The sequence below is a fragment of the Grampus griseus genome (genome assembly GCF_964374135.1).
Source record: "Grampus griseus genome assembly, chromosome: 2".
In the NCBI taxonomy this organism is placed as follows: domain Eukaryota; kingdom Metazoa; phylum Chordata; class Mammalia; order Artiodactyla; family Delphinidae; genus Grampus; species Grampus griseus.
Genome location: NC_139018.1, coordinates 136,025,321 through 136,039,544, shown reverse-complemented (window position 1 = coordinate 136,039,544; position 14,224 = coordinate 136,025,321). Strand labels below are relative to the sequence as shown.

The 14,224-nt window shown below is 40.5% G+C and overlaps 1 protein-coding gene across 3 annotated transcripts in view; it reads right to left on the bottom strand.

Annotated features, from left to right (window-relative positions):
- The window catches only part of AGBL1 (AGBL carboxypeptidase 1), a 775,280-nt gene that overhangs the window by 560,511 nt on the left and 200,545 nt on the right, over nucleotides 1–14,224 (bottom strand). For all 3 annotated transcript variants that reach the window (XM_082681486.1, XM_082681485.1, XM_082681484.1), the window contains exon 16: nucleotides 12,024–12,168. In XM_082681486.1, the coding sequence (XP_082537612.1) occupies nucleotides 12,024–12,168 (145 nt within the window). The remainder of the gene's footprint in view (nucleotides 1–12,023; nucleotides 12,169–14,224) is intronic.

Genomic DNA, 14,224 nt, shown 5'->3' with positions numbered 1-14,224 from the left:
GTATATTAAAATTTTTTGATAATAACAATAGGTGAAAGCAGCAACAAAGCTTATATTCATCTAACTCCTTATAGTTCAGAAGTAGTTTTTGGGGTTTTTTTTGCGGCACGTGGGCCTCTCAGTGTTGCAGCCCCTCCTGTTGCGGAGCACAGGCTCCGGACGCGCAGGCTCAGCGGCCATGGCTCACGGGCCTAGCCACTCCGCGGCATGTGGGATCTTCCCGGACCGGGGCACGAACCCATGTCCCCTGCATCAGCAGGCGGACTCTCAACCACTGCGCCACCAGGGAAGCCCCTAGAAGTATTTTTGTTAACCTAATCTGCCTGACCGTGGGCATTAAGTGATTTAAAAGGGGTGCTCTTCCTATTCCCCGGAAGAAGTTCAGCGAGGCTGAACAGGAAGCATCATGCCTGCCTGTGTCTGCACACTAGAATATCTGTTTTCAAGTTGCACTGAAAGCAAAAGAGCAGGGGAAGACAACATCCTTTCCATGACAGTTGCATGTAAAGAATGCTGTTACCATGAAGACAGAGTACATGCAGGACACTCGGGAACATGAGACAGAGCTTCAGCAGTGCAGATTACTTTAGAATCAAGCAATATAAGGAGAGTTAGGAGCATATTGAAGGAAAATAGAAAGCAACTGATCCAGGGAGAATGCTAAGCGAAGAGAACCACTAACTGGTAGCAACTGATTGGCCCTACCCTACCTTCCCATTTAAACACTCATTTAAAATGCAGAAAGATACCTAAATGGGGTAACCATTGAAAATAGGGTTCTTGGTCAACAATCTTTAAGACCTCTGAAGATACTTTCAATAACCCAAACAGTGGAATTAGTCATAAAGATGTTAAGAGACTGCCTCCCAACCACACTGCATACCCTAACAACAGGGACACGGTGACTTCAGTAACCAGTGAAAGGGAAGCGGTCCTTCTCCAACACAAGAACGTCAGTGCACACAATCGTCCTTCCAGCTAAAGATCAAATAGGTATTAACACATTCAAATAGGTATTAAGAGGGCCGAGGAAAAACTGCCCACCTTGTTACTTAACAAATAACATGTCTGCTAGACAAATGAAACAAACATGACTCCTATGAAAATATTTATAAAAGATTCATAATATATCTTATGAAACATGGAGTAATGCCTTCAAAAGGTAGAGGAAGTGCTTATGTGTGAAAAAGACTTACTACAGAGGTGCTAGGCAGAATAATGGCTCCCCCAAAGATGTCCATGCCCTAATCTTCAGACCCTGTCAATATGTTACCTTACATGGCAAAAGGGACTTCACAGATATGTTTAAGACTGAGGTCTATTTGAGGTGGCCGGATTATCCTGCATTAACCAGTTGGGGCCAATCTAATCAAAAGTACTTGAAAGCAGAGAACATTCCCCAGCCACAAAGGACCAGAACCACATGCAAAGGACTCAGCCTGTCATGCTGCGGGGTAAAGGGGCAAAAAGTTGAGGAATGCGGTGTCCTCTAAAAGCTGGAAAAGCCAAGGAAATAGATTCTCCTCCACCATCCTCCAGAAGGAACACAGCCCCAATACCTTGATTTTTGCCCAGTGATTTTTATCCATGTTGAACTTCTCACCAAAAGAGCTGTAAGTTAATTTTTTTAATTGTTTAAGCTACCAAATTTGTGATAATTTGTTACCGCAGCAATAGAAAACCAATACACTGGGAAATAAGAGAAAGAATTTCCTAAGTTAAGTAAAAATCTTAGCATCTGGGGAGGAATAGACTAAAATCTACTTGTACTCTATGGAAACATTTGACTTACAAGGAAAACGAAAAAGTTCCAAGGAAAGAAAAGATTACCAGATGATTCTGTGGCCTTTCCTATAGCTTCAGGGATACCTGAAAATTTGACCCTGAATCATATCCTCCTTGCAACTGAGACCCCAAATCATCTGCCTCCACAAAGCCTGTTTCCTAGATTAATATGAATTTATTATTCCCTGTCTGCATCAACACAAGTTTAATGTCCTAGGAAACTCTTGCCCAGGAAAATAGAAATTACAAATAAATTTATTTTTCATAAATTTATTATTTTTCAGGAACATCTCATCAACTCTTCAATAGAAGGTATCAATGACTTGATCCAAGACCCTTTGAACCCCTCTCCTCAAGTTTCTTGCCTTACTGTCCACCAATCTTTAACCATTATATCATGATCTTTACCCAATGCTAATCAAGCCCCTTCATTAAAATACCTGAACTTAACAAAACTTTAAAGTCTTAATAAGTACTCCAGCTTTGCCCTTCCCCCTTTGAGACACTATCAAGATTCTTTCACATTCTCCTTTATCAAATATATTAGTTTCCTATCACTTCTCTAACAAATTACCACAAATTTGGTAGATGAAGACAACACGAGTTTATTGTATTACAGTTCCAGAGGTCAAAAGTCCAAAATGGGTTTTACTGTGCAAAACTCAAGGTCTTGGCATGACTGTGCTCCTTCCGGAGGCTCTATAAGGTAATTCATTTCCTTGCCTTTTCCAGCTTCTGGAGGTCAGCTGCTTTCCTTATCCCATGGTGTCTTTCTCCACATTCAAAGCCAGCAATCGCATCACTCCTACCCTGGCTTCCGTGGTCAAATCTCCTTCTCTGACTCTGACTCTTTTGTCTCACTCGTTCATGGCTAAGGACCCTTGTGATTACATTGGACCCAGTCTAATAGTTCAACATAATCTCCCCATCTCAAGAGACTTAACTTAATCACATCTGCAAAGTCCTTTGTGCCACATAAAGTAACATCCTCACAGGTTCCAGGGATTAGAATATGAACATCTTGGGGTGGGTGGTGGGCATTATTCTATGTAACACACCAAGGTACGCAATACACTTAGGTCTGTGTTAGAAACAGGTTGTTCTGGTGGTATTTCTTGGAGCCCGCATTTGACACAATACTAAGAAAAGGAATTAGAAGGATCATGGCTACCCCAGGTTCAAGATGAGATTCAGCTAAGGCCCATTTATCTGACCAAACCTTTGTACTTCAGTCTTCTGATTGTCTGTCAAGTGCTAATGAATGCCATGCATTGTTGTGATGCACCAGCACCAGAGATTAGGTGGTAGTCTCACACCCCTGAGGAGACAAGGAGGCTAACTAATGGTATACACACAAACACAAAGGCCCTGCTTAGAGTTTGAAAGTACAGAGGACTATAATCGAGTAAACCTATAACCAGCCAAGGTTTTGCTCATGAGTTTCTGCTCATATATGCTCAGTTAGGCAAGAGCTCAGAAAACATATCATCCTTATCTTAACTGACAATAATAACTTGAAGACAAATTTCAGCTGCCCCAAATCAAACTAAAGAATGATATCAAAGGACAGTTCAGTTAAACAAGTTTTGTCCAAATGACCATTGGAGAACACAGTCACTACATAATACAAACATAAAAAATAATTTTTTAGGGAGAAAACACATATTATCAAATGTTAATCTCATCATCTGGTTCTAAAACGAAAGTAAAAAGAAATGTGTAAGTAAGGAATAAAGTAAAACAAAATACCAACTTTTCAACTTACATGAACACAGTATTATTTAATTCTGGAAAATGGAAAGGCAGAATAGCAAGATGACTAGGACGGCAGGCTCTTGAGTCAGGCTGCCTGGGTTCCAAGTTTGGTTGCGGATTCTAGAAGAGTCGTGTGAATTCTGTACTTAACCTCTTTGTAACTCAGTTTTCTCATCTTTAAAATGTATATAAAATGGCATTACCTATGTCATTCTATGATTGCTATAATTTAGCGGTTTATTGTGTATGAGAAGTGCCTGTCATACAGGAAACACTCAATTTTAGCTGTTATTTTTTATGAGGAAATGTAGGTTCAAATTTTTTTTTAAGAACTAAAAGGGAAACACTAGTAGAATTATAAACATTGTAGAAAAAAAATCAAAGAAAATATGGTCACTCCATGTTGCATAAAAGAGAAAGAAAGAAAGAGAGAAAGGGAAGGAAGGAAAGAAGGAAGAAAGGTAGGAAGGAAAGAAGGGAGGGATGGGGGAAGGGGTAGAGAAAAAAAGAAAGAAAAGCAGTGAAGCATGGAAAATAGCACAAATCCAAAATGACAGAAGTAACACCAAAAATTGTCTTGAGTATAAATAGGTTAAACAGCCTTATTAAATGACAAAAACTTTCAGATTAGTTTTTTCAAAATCCCACTGCCTATTGTATATAAAAGGAACTTTCAAAGAGAATTAAAAAAAGACCCATGATGTGTATGAAAAACACTCCTAAATTATCTTCTTGTTCTGTTGGCCTCCACTAAAATATTTTAAAAGAGAAATATTGAAACTAAATGGTTAAGTAAACATAAATTAAAGCAGGCCTGGCAATAGTGATATATGACAAAGTCATATTCAAGACCACGTGCATTAAATGGGATTTAAAAATCTTATTTCGATAAAGGGCACAATTCACAATGAACATAAAAAACTCATAACTCTTAAGAATCATATAACACAGAACTGAAATGTACAGCCCAAAAATGGCAAAGGGAAATAATTGTACTAAGAGTGGGAGGCTTTAAAACAGTACCTCAGTCTTGAATAAATCAATTGCAAAAAAAATGATATAGAGTATCTGAACAATATTGTTTTTTATAGATATATGTCAAGCTGTCTTTACAGAAAGCATCCTTTATTTTTTTCTCAAACATTCAGGGAACTATAACAAAAATTAATCATATGCAGGACTATAAAGAATATTCACTGAAAGTTTTTTAAAAAGCAGATATTATACAAGCCGCATTTTCTGACAATAATTGAATGAAATTAGACTTAAGTAAAAATGGTTTTAAAAACAGGAAAAATAAAACCATTAAGGAATAGAAAAACATCCTCCTAAAAGAAGCTCATGAAAGAAATTCATATATTAGAAAGAAAATAAATATTAAATCAGTGTAATTAAAGCACTGATGGAAGAAGTGTCCATCTGGCATCCCAGGAGAGAAGGCACAGGACAAGAATGAAAATGATCCCATCAGAATATCGGCCCGTCTCAGCCACGCTGGTAAAAGGAAATTCCAGCACCCTCATAAAGAGGCAAGATCACCCTGGATTTAGATGATACTCTGTGATAGTAAACAAATTATTTTAATCACTTTCATACATTTCTGGGTGAAAGTTGCTCCCAATATTAATTATTGAAATCTGAACTGAGTAGACTCTGCCTCACAATTACTATCAAGATACCAGGCCCCCAAACTAGGAAATCAATACCCTTTCCTGAAGCATTTCCCAGAATGTAATCTTCAGGATGTTATTAAGTGCTGGGGTATAGAGGGGTGGAGATTCACAGCCAAGGCACCTGGAATATGGTGAATTAAAGAAAATGAAAACATTTTCATGGCTGCAGAATTGTTCAGATTCTTTAACATGCCAATACACATTTTGAACTCTTAGAAGAAAAACTAGCAAACAGTGTTTCAAGAATTTATGTGACTCTTCAACCCTTTTTCTCTAAAGATCTCAGGATCATGGAGTGTTGTAGAATATGCTTTGGGAAACACTGTCTGCTGAATTGAGGGGTTTTGTTTTGTTTTGTTTGTTTTGTTCTTGCCATCAAAGCTATTTGTTTCACATTTTATTATGGCTACAAGATGTGGGGGAGATGGGGGAGAGATAGAGACCCTTCTCCAGAAAAGTACTGGCCATCATTCTGTGATATCACAAAAGTTACAAACAGGCTGTAGCTCTTCTTGCCAAATCTTGGAAAAAAAAAAATCTAGATTCTATAAATCAGATAAGGGAAGGAGGCTTAGAAGCAGTTTTGTCTGTAGAAGCCATCAAACACAATTAGATACAAAAGAAAAAAGTTAAAAAAAAAAAAAGAAAGAAAAACCATCTTTTACCCACGTACATTGTCCTTTAAAACAGGGGTCCCCAACCCCAGGGCCATGGAACGCTACCGGTCTGTGGCATGTTAGGAACCGGGCCACACAGCAGGAGGTGAGTGGCAGGGCAAGCCAGCGAAGCTTCATCTGTATTAAAACAGCTCCCTATCGCTTGCATTACAGCCTGAGCTCCACCTCCTGTCAGCATTGTGGTGAGCTGTATAATTATTTCATTATATATTACAATGTAATAATAATAGAAATAAAGTGCACAATAAATGTAATGTGCTTGAATCATCCCAAAACCATCCCCACGCCCCCAGCCCATTGAAAAACTGTCTTCCACGAAACTGGTCCCTGGCGCCAAAAAGGTTGGGGACCACTGCTTTAAAACACTGTCACGTTAACGGGCAATGCTGGAGGAAGCAAAGTTTGAAAGTTTTCTTCTCCTATGAGCTCTTTGTTAACTTTTTATTATGACATTTTTCATGATTACTAATATTACAATTCAACAAACGCCTAATATCTTTTAGCTTAAGCCCATTTTCTGTAATTGTTCATGCAGCCATCTCCCTGTGCCCCTCAATGAAATCTCTGTCCCTTTGACTATTCCACCTGCCACCGAATACATAACACCTCTGCGCTTAGTGCATTATTCTAGCTCCAGTCACACAGACAACTTCCGGAAGTAAACCAATTATAAACTTCTGTTGGTTTGCCTTTTGCGAAAATGCCTTTGTATTGTTCTCCTGAAGATGATTTTTAGGTGAACGCCCCCATCTCAGGTCCAGCAAGGCCATGTCTAATTGGATATTGTTGGGATCACTGATGAGAGAAGCAGGGGTTCTGAATGTGTGTGCCAACAACGAACCGTAATAACAGCCCTGCGGAAGCCACAGGGGTGGGTTTCTTTATAAAAATGGGAATGGGTTCAAGGCAATTATGGAAACCCCCAGAGAGGCTGTCTTAAAAGAAAATCCTACCTACCCATGAAAGACATCCAGCTGATAACTTAGCCTGCAGCCTCATTGGTGTCTCTCGGCAGGAGTCTTCTGCCCCTTCTGCTTTATCAGCTACTCCCTTAAAACTTCCATAAAAGGCTTCACTTGACCTCAGCAGGTTACCCTGCTGGTGGCTACTGAAAAAGTAAGAAGCACTATACACTCAAAAATCGTTCATTTCTCATTGTTATCCCCTAAACTGCTACACTCCCTGTCCCCCCTAATTCAGAAGAAAGCTCACCCCTAAGGAGATGGTCTATTTTATTTGCGTACTGCCTAGTTCTCAGTTGTCACTTAAATACACTCATCAGAGAATCGAAGGCTTCTCATCACAAAAGAAGAAATGACACCTTTAAGCTAAATAAAACGAGAACATGCTGTAAGCAGGTTCTAATGAGCTTTCTCAAACTGCCCCAGTCTGCCAATACCATTCTCCCTAAGTTATATAGATTGACTTTGAGACTGAGAGAAGTGATTAGTCTCTAGATGTGTATTCACAGATTTGCTGATTAGTGACTTTAATACCCTTTTTCCACTAAAAATAAACCAAGTTATATTGCTGATGATTTGGAAAAGAGAGCAAAGAAAAAATAATTATAATCAACCACCCTAAGAAAACCATCAGTAGATTTTGTATTTATTTCTTTTTGGTCCTTTATTGGGATTTTTTTTTACATAATTTTAATTTTATTATGTATTGTGGAATGGGTATCTTCCAATCCGTCCAACAGAGAAAATAATCACACATCATCATAAAAAAGAGAATAGGGACTTCGCTGGTTGTGCAGCGGTTAATAATCCACCTGCCAGTGCACGGGACATGGGTTTGATCCCTGGTCCGGGAAGATCCCACATGTCGCAGAGCAACTAAGCGTGTGCACTACAACTACTGAGCATGCTCTCTAGAGCCCACGAGCCACAACTACTGAAGCCCGCACGCCTAGAGCCCGTGCTCTGCAACAAGAGAAGCTACCGCAGTGAGAAGCCCGTGCACCACAATGAAGAGTAACCCCCGCTCACTGCAACTAGAGAAAGCCTGTGCGCAGCAACAAAGACCCAATGCAGCCAAAAATATAAATTAATTAATAAAAATAAATTAATTAAAAAAGAGAGAGAATAAGCGTTCTAATGGTCACCACCTAATATTGTTTACTAGTTGTAGGCACTTGGCTAACACTTGTTATGTATCAAGTCGTGTAATCTTGATAACCCGTAGAATAACCACTTCAATGGTTCCAATTTTACAGATGTGAAAACTGAGGCTGAAAGAAGTTAAACAGCTTGCCCATGACTACATTGCAAGACAACACAGAGCTTAGACCCAAATCCAGGCCTGTCTGCTCCAAAACTTGTTCTTACATTGTGCTCAAAACCCTGGAATTCAGGGGTTCCTGTGGTCAGTGACTTCACCATCCACACACACCTCAGCTCCTCCAGAATGGCTCTTTGTGTTCAACTCCTCAACATCAGGACCCTTTACTGGTGCCTGTTCTTTCTTTTGGCCCATACAAAGATAGGTGTCTGTCTATTGATTAAGTGACAACACTGATTTATGACTTGCTCATTGCATCTTTGATCCATCACATGTAAGTCGATATTTCCTACTTGACACATTTTAAACGTGAGCCCTTTATAAGAGATTGTGAATATGGCATTCTAATTGTCAATTTTTTCTTTTTCTCTCCCTCTCTCCCCCTCCCCTCCCTTACTCTCCCCACAGTACACTCCATTTTATCTCTAAAGATGATGGTGGTAGCATCTACCACAGTGGGTATATGCGTCTGGTGAAAACCCTACTCTACCCTTCAAAAGCCTTAAGCTCTCCCAACACATGTACCCTACTTCTGATCACTTTTCTTATCTCTTGCCAACTCATGCAGTTGTAAGTTCTCAGTGAGGTCCCATTTTCTTACTCTCTAAAATATCCATCAGAAACTCTCTTGGGGCGCCATTTTCAACCAATACTCCTGGCTACCTAGGGGCAATCCAGAACATAATCCAAGTACTTTAACAAGTATTACTAACAACACTTTAACAATCATTGCAGTTATTGACACCTTGAGATGGATGATTAAATAGAACTCCTTTTGCAATAATTACAATAATATTGTATTTCTTTCTTTCAGCTTTAATACTATAATTTGGACAATTATCCAACAGAGTTCCTGGCAAGCATCTGGAAGACATCAATTTGAAAGATCCAAATACTAATTCCCTTATTACAAGAGAAGAATAAAACTTTTAAGGTTGCAAAATTATATTCATGTTGAAAAACCTCCAAAATACATGTCCTCTGCTATAAAAATGTCTATAATTAGTGAGTGTAATCCATATTATAAGTGATTTACAAAACTGTGAATTCCACATAGAAATATATTTTCCACCCCTCAGCACAACCCCCAAGTAACATCCAGTTAATTCTGCCCTTGGGGTACCATTCACATTTATCACTGATCTGTTGGAAGAAAACTGTTTCTCCTTAGGACATGTCCAAAAATAAAAATGACTAGTGTGCATTACAGAATGTACTTATTTTGTTCATGATGGGAGGAAGAGTTTTTTAAGAGAAGTCACAGAGTCAATTATTGTCTTAAACCTGGAGAAGACAAAGCCCATTACTGGAAATGTAAAACCTAAAATTGAGTATATATATTTTTTACTTCAAGTAACAAATCGTCTTTCTTATTCTGTTCTATTCATTTAAAAGAAATGAAAAGCTACCCTTTTCCTGCCTCTCTTTCTCATTAACTCTCCTCTTCCTAGTGGGAAGAGGTTCAGTCAATAGGCAAAGTAACAAGCCAATAAGCATCAATGAACAAGACCTCTCTCTTCCTCTCACTGAGATCAAGTGATGGTGGGGTCTTCTTTTCTTGAATTTTTGTCCCCCCTCAATATGAAATTATCCCCAACTTGACCTCAGTGGCTCCTAAACTATTTGTTGATTGTAAACTTTAGACCTTGTGCTTTAGTCTGACAAGAGTACTGAGTGGTCCCAAAGACAAAAGCTATGACGTACAGCAGTTACTGCAATGGCAGCCCACTTTTATACGTGCATATAATCATCAGATTGTGTGATTATATAACCTCGAATGGTTGAGTTCAAGTCATCAACCCAAGATTTTTGTCTATAACTCTGGGTGCTATGGATGTGGTTCAGGTGAGAAGAGTGTTGTTCCCCAAACATGATCCCATTTTTATTCCAAGATGCTTTGATGGGTCCTTGCTAAGTGCCTACAAGCTGATTCAAAGTCTGAAATTCAAAGTAAGAAGCCAGATGTAGTCAAGGCCAGCTGAAGGAGTTTCAGACTTTCTATTCAGACAGGAATAGATGTCAAAGGCCAGTACTCTGTTCCCCGCTTGGCCACTAGCTAAATGTGAGATTTCTAGGCTTCAGTTTTTGCATCTATAAATGATAAAGGTGAATTAGACAATTCCCCAAGCCCCTTTGTATTCTAAACTTTTATACTAATTGCCACTGAGAAGCTCCAGGAGGTCAAAGATATTCTAACAAGGGTAAAGAATACTGTCCTGGAACCATGGATCATCCCTCCGCCCCCGACGGAAAAGGCAAACCCTCATTCAAAAAGGAATCCCCTTCCCCAGTAGACTTTTCATGTGCAGGGTTTCACAGGCCAGACAATAAGAACAGCTGTTGAATGGGATCATGAATCTTGCCTGTTGTAAGTCCCTAAAGGCAATGAGCACGTTTTAAAACAAACATGCCTTGTTACAGCAAAGCTCGTGATGCACATTTCTTGGATTAAGTTCTTGAGATCTCTAAGTGCAGTACGCAAATAATACTAGTTGGATATCTTTTGCAATCTGGGAAATAGTAAAAAGAATCTCTCTTTAGGCAAACCAACATATGGAGAGAAGGGCAGATGTACTTTTATGAGGCAGTTAGCCAAGTGGTTTAAGGTATGCCTTCTCAATGGAGAAAAAATTGTATTTATACTTGAACATTCCTTCTCAGGGGAAAGATGTTCTTGGTTATCATCTTTTCCAACCCCTTATCACAGACTCGCAATGAAAATGCTCATCCTTCAGGCTAAGTGATATATCCATTTGCTTACACACATATTATTATAAATATGCTAATAAGATTTTGCATTAATGCAGAGGGTGACAGTATTTTATAAGAGATACTTTAGGGTTTTCCCTGGTGGCGCAGTGGTTGAGAGTCCACCTGCCGATGCAGGGGACACGGGTTCGTGCCCCGGTCCGGGAAGATCCCACATGCCGCGGAGCGGCTGGGCCCGTGAGCCATGGCCGCTGGGCCTGCGCGTCCGGAGCCTGCGCTCCGCGACGGGAGAGGCCCGCGTATAGCAATAAATAAATAAATAAATAAATAAAAAGAGATACTTTAGCTCATTAATCCTCAGGATATCCGTGAAATAGCTAGGGGAAAGGGATGGTTTGCCAACTTTTTCAAATGACAGGAAACTGCATGGTTTAAGCAGTTTGCTCAGATTGGTCAAATGAGCCCTGTGCAGGGCCTGATAGGACATCGGAATGCAGACTTCGAGTTTGGACAGGTTGACACTACCCTCCTCTCATAAAAAGATTGTGACCCTCATTTGCAGTGAGTCAATGCTTTATTGTTCCACCCTTTTTGTCTGCCCTAGATCCTTCTAACAGCCTCCAGCCCATGGCCGTGGGAACCACTGGAAATGGGGAAGCAGGTGTCAGGTGAACTCAGGGAGCTTTTCCAAGCTTCACCTCCTCAGCCTCTGCTTCACTCCTCTCAATGCGTCTATGTCCTTTAAATCTGCATCTCAGCTGACCTGCATGGTTTTACCCCATTTCAACGGAATGATCTCACTCCAATCTCATTTCTCCTTGCTTAATTTGAAGGCTTTTTAAAGATAGAGCCCCTAAGAAATGTCCCCCTGCCCTCCACCTCCCACACTCAACCTGCAGACGAAGAGCACTATACGCCACTGGGGCCTCCAGAATGTCACTGGTCATGACCTCAGCCTCGAACTCTTGTCCAAGGAAGGAAAAGGGACAAACAGAAAGCCACCAAGTTAGTGACAACAAACCCTGGCTCCCTTGGAAGGCTGAAGTCCCCACCAGGATGACAGGGTCTCCTGAATGTTTCCAGGAAAACCTCAGAGAGCCCCTTCAGTTGGGCCGCCATAAGGCTGTAGAGAGGAAGTTACCATGAGGGCAGTGTAGGTGTAGGGATAGTGGTAGGCCAGGTAGCAGACATCCTCGGCATGCGGGAAGGTGACGGCAAAGGTGAGGGTGTAATAGCACTTCCCAGACTCTGCCCCTGTGATGGCTGCGCTCTGGCGATAATGATTTCTACAAGAGAAAGGAGACGAGACGAGAATGAGGGAAAGCTGGGGAAAACAGTCATTTAGGGTTCGAGATGCCATAAACCTTTGGTGTTACATGCTAGCAAAACGTCCTTCACTTGAAACACCTGGTGAGCAAAATTTAGAAAACGGAGAAATAGAGAAGTGAGCTTACTGGCAGGTCATGAGCCCAAATCACCCAACACCTGGGCTAATCCATCTGTCTCCTAATTGTGGCATCTATGCCACAGGCCTTTCCTTGCTGTGTCTGAAAATGAAGGCTATAGAGTCACTGAACTAGAAAACAGAGGAAAATGTGAATAATTCTGTTCTTCCTGGGATTTTATTATAGACATATATTTTATTACCCAAATCTGGGTTCCTCAACCCCTCCCTCTCTCTAGATAACAGAGTCCAGCTCCTCCTTTCCTTTCTGCCTGCCAGCTGGTTTATTAGCAATCACTACTCTATAGAGTTCCAACTCAACACAATGTATGTCATCTTGTTATCACTGTAACAACCCATTGTGTGGATGAAAGAACAAAAGCTTAGAAAAATCCATTTCTCAAAGGTCAAAAGGCTAATAAGTGGCCAATATAGGACTCAAACCCAGATCTGCCCGCAAGGCCTTTGTTCTTTCCACTACACAATACTTTCTTCCCAAAGGAATACATTTGTCACCCCAAATGTGGTTCAGCTTCTTACAGCTTGAGAATGCACATTTTCCTTTGTCAAAGATGAAGAGCCAATGTTGATACTTCAGAGGACAGTATCAAAGTAATTTGCACCCAGAAGTACACTCCAAGCAATATTTTCCCCATTCACTGCCAGTTACACTCCCTCCTTGCCTCCTGATGCAGATACAGCTGTGCAGGCTTTCCTGAGAAAAGTTATCATCAAGGCTGCATTATAATGCAAAATACACCAGGACACCAAAAGATGTAATTTCACCTTTGAACATTTACAATGTTGGCTTTCTTGTCCATTGTGCTTTGGGGTTTCATTGGGGGAAAGGGTGGGGAGAGGGAAGAAATAGCAGATAATTATTCTGTGCGTTCTTGCAAATCTAAAAAATATGGATTATTCTTTTCTGCCTTTTTTGCTACCTTCATGACACCTCCCACCAAAGCAAAAAGATCAAGTGAGCAAGAAAGGAAGAAACAGAAAATCTACTGTCTGGTTTTGTGGTTTTTTTCAATAGTCATAAAACTAAGAATGAGAGTAAGAGAAATTGGTAGTTCCATGGGCTATGACCTATCAGGCTATACATTTCTCTTGTATCAGCTTCTGCCAATATGGCACCCTGGATCCTTGGTCATCCTAGGGAAAGAAGGAAATCCCCAACGATGTACCAGCTTTTCAGCAACCTATTAATAGGACCCATATCCTTTGTGACTACAGGACTAGAAACTTCAAAAAGGCAACTTTTTTTTTTTGTTTTTCCTTGACCGCACTGCTCTGCATGCAGGATATTAGTTCCCTGACCAGGGACTGAACCTGCACCCGCTTCAGTGGAAGCAGAGTCTTAACCACTGGATCACCAGGGAAGTCCCCAAAACGGCATCTTTACCCATGGTGCCATCCGGATCTTGCTACCTAATTGAGTCTATTTTCTCCAGATTTCCCCAAAGTTCTATAGTTTCTCCGGAGCTAAGGCTCTGATTATTATCAAGTATGTAAAGAAGCAGATGGTTACTCAGAAAGCATGCAAACCACATATGGTCTACCTTTATTCATTCTGATTTCAAGGCTCCACTGCAATCACACATTTAGTTTACACCTAGCTGAACCTAGTCAATTACACCTCTCTTCTAAGTGAAATGAGCCAGTCAACATTTTGGTCAAATGGTCAACATTTTGACAACCAATCAGAATGTGGAATAGAGCTTCACATGCACGAGTGTGAAAACACACACACCACACATATATATTCATGAAGGTAAAAGCAGGTGGAAACATATATCTAGTGCCTTGCCATCCCCAAGTTTTTCCACCTACATGCAGTGGAGACAGAGCCTGCATCTTTCCTCAAGATTAATAAGATGCCCCCGAGGCCTGTGGGG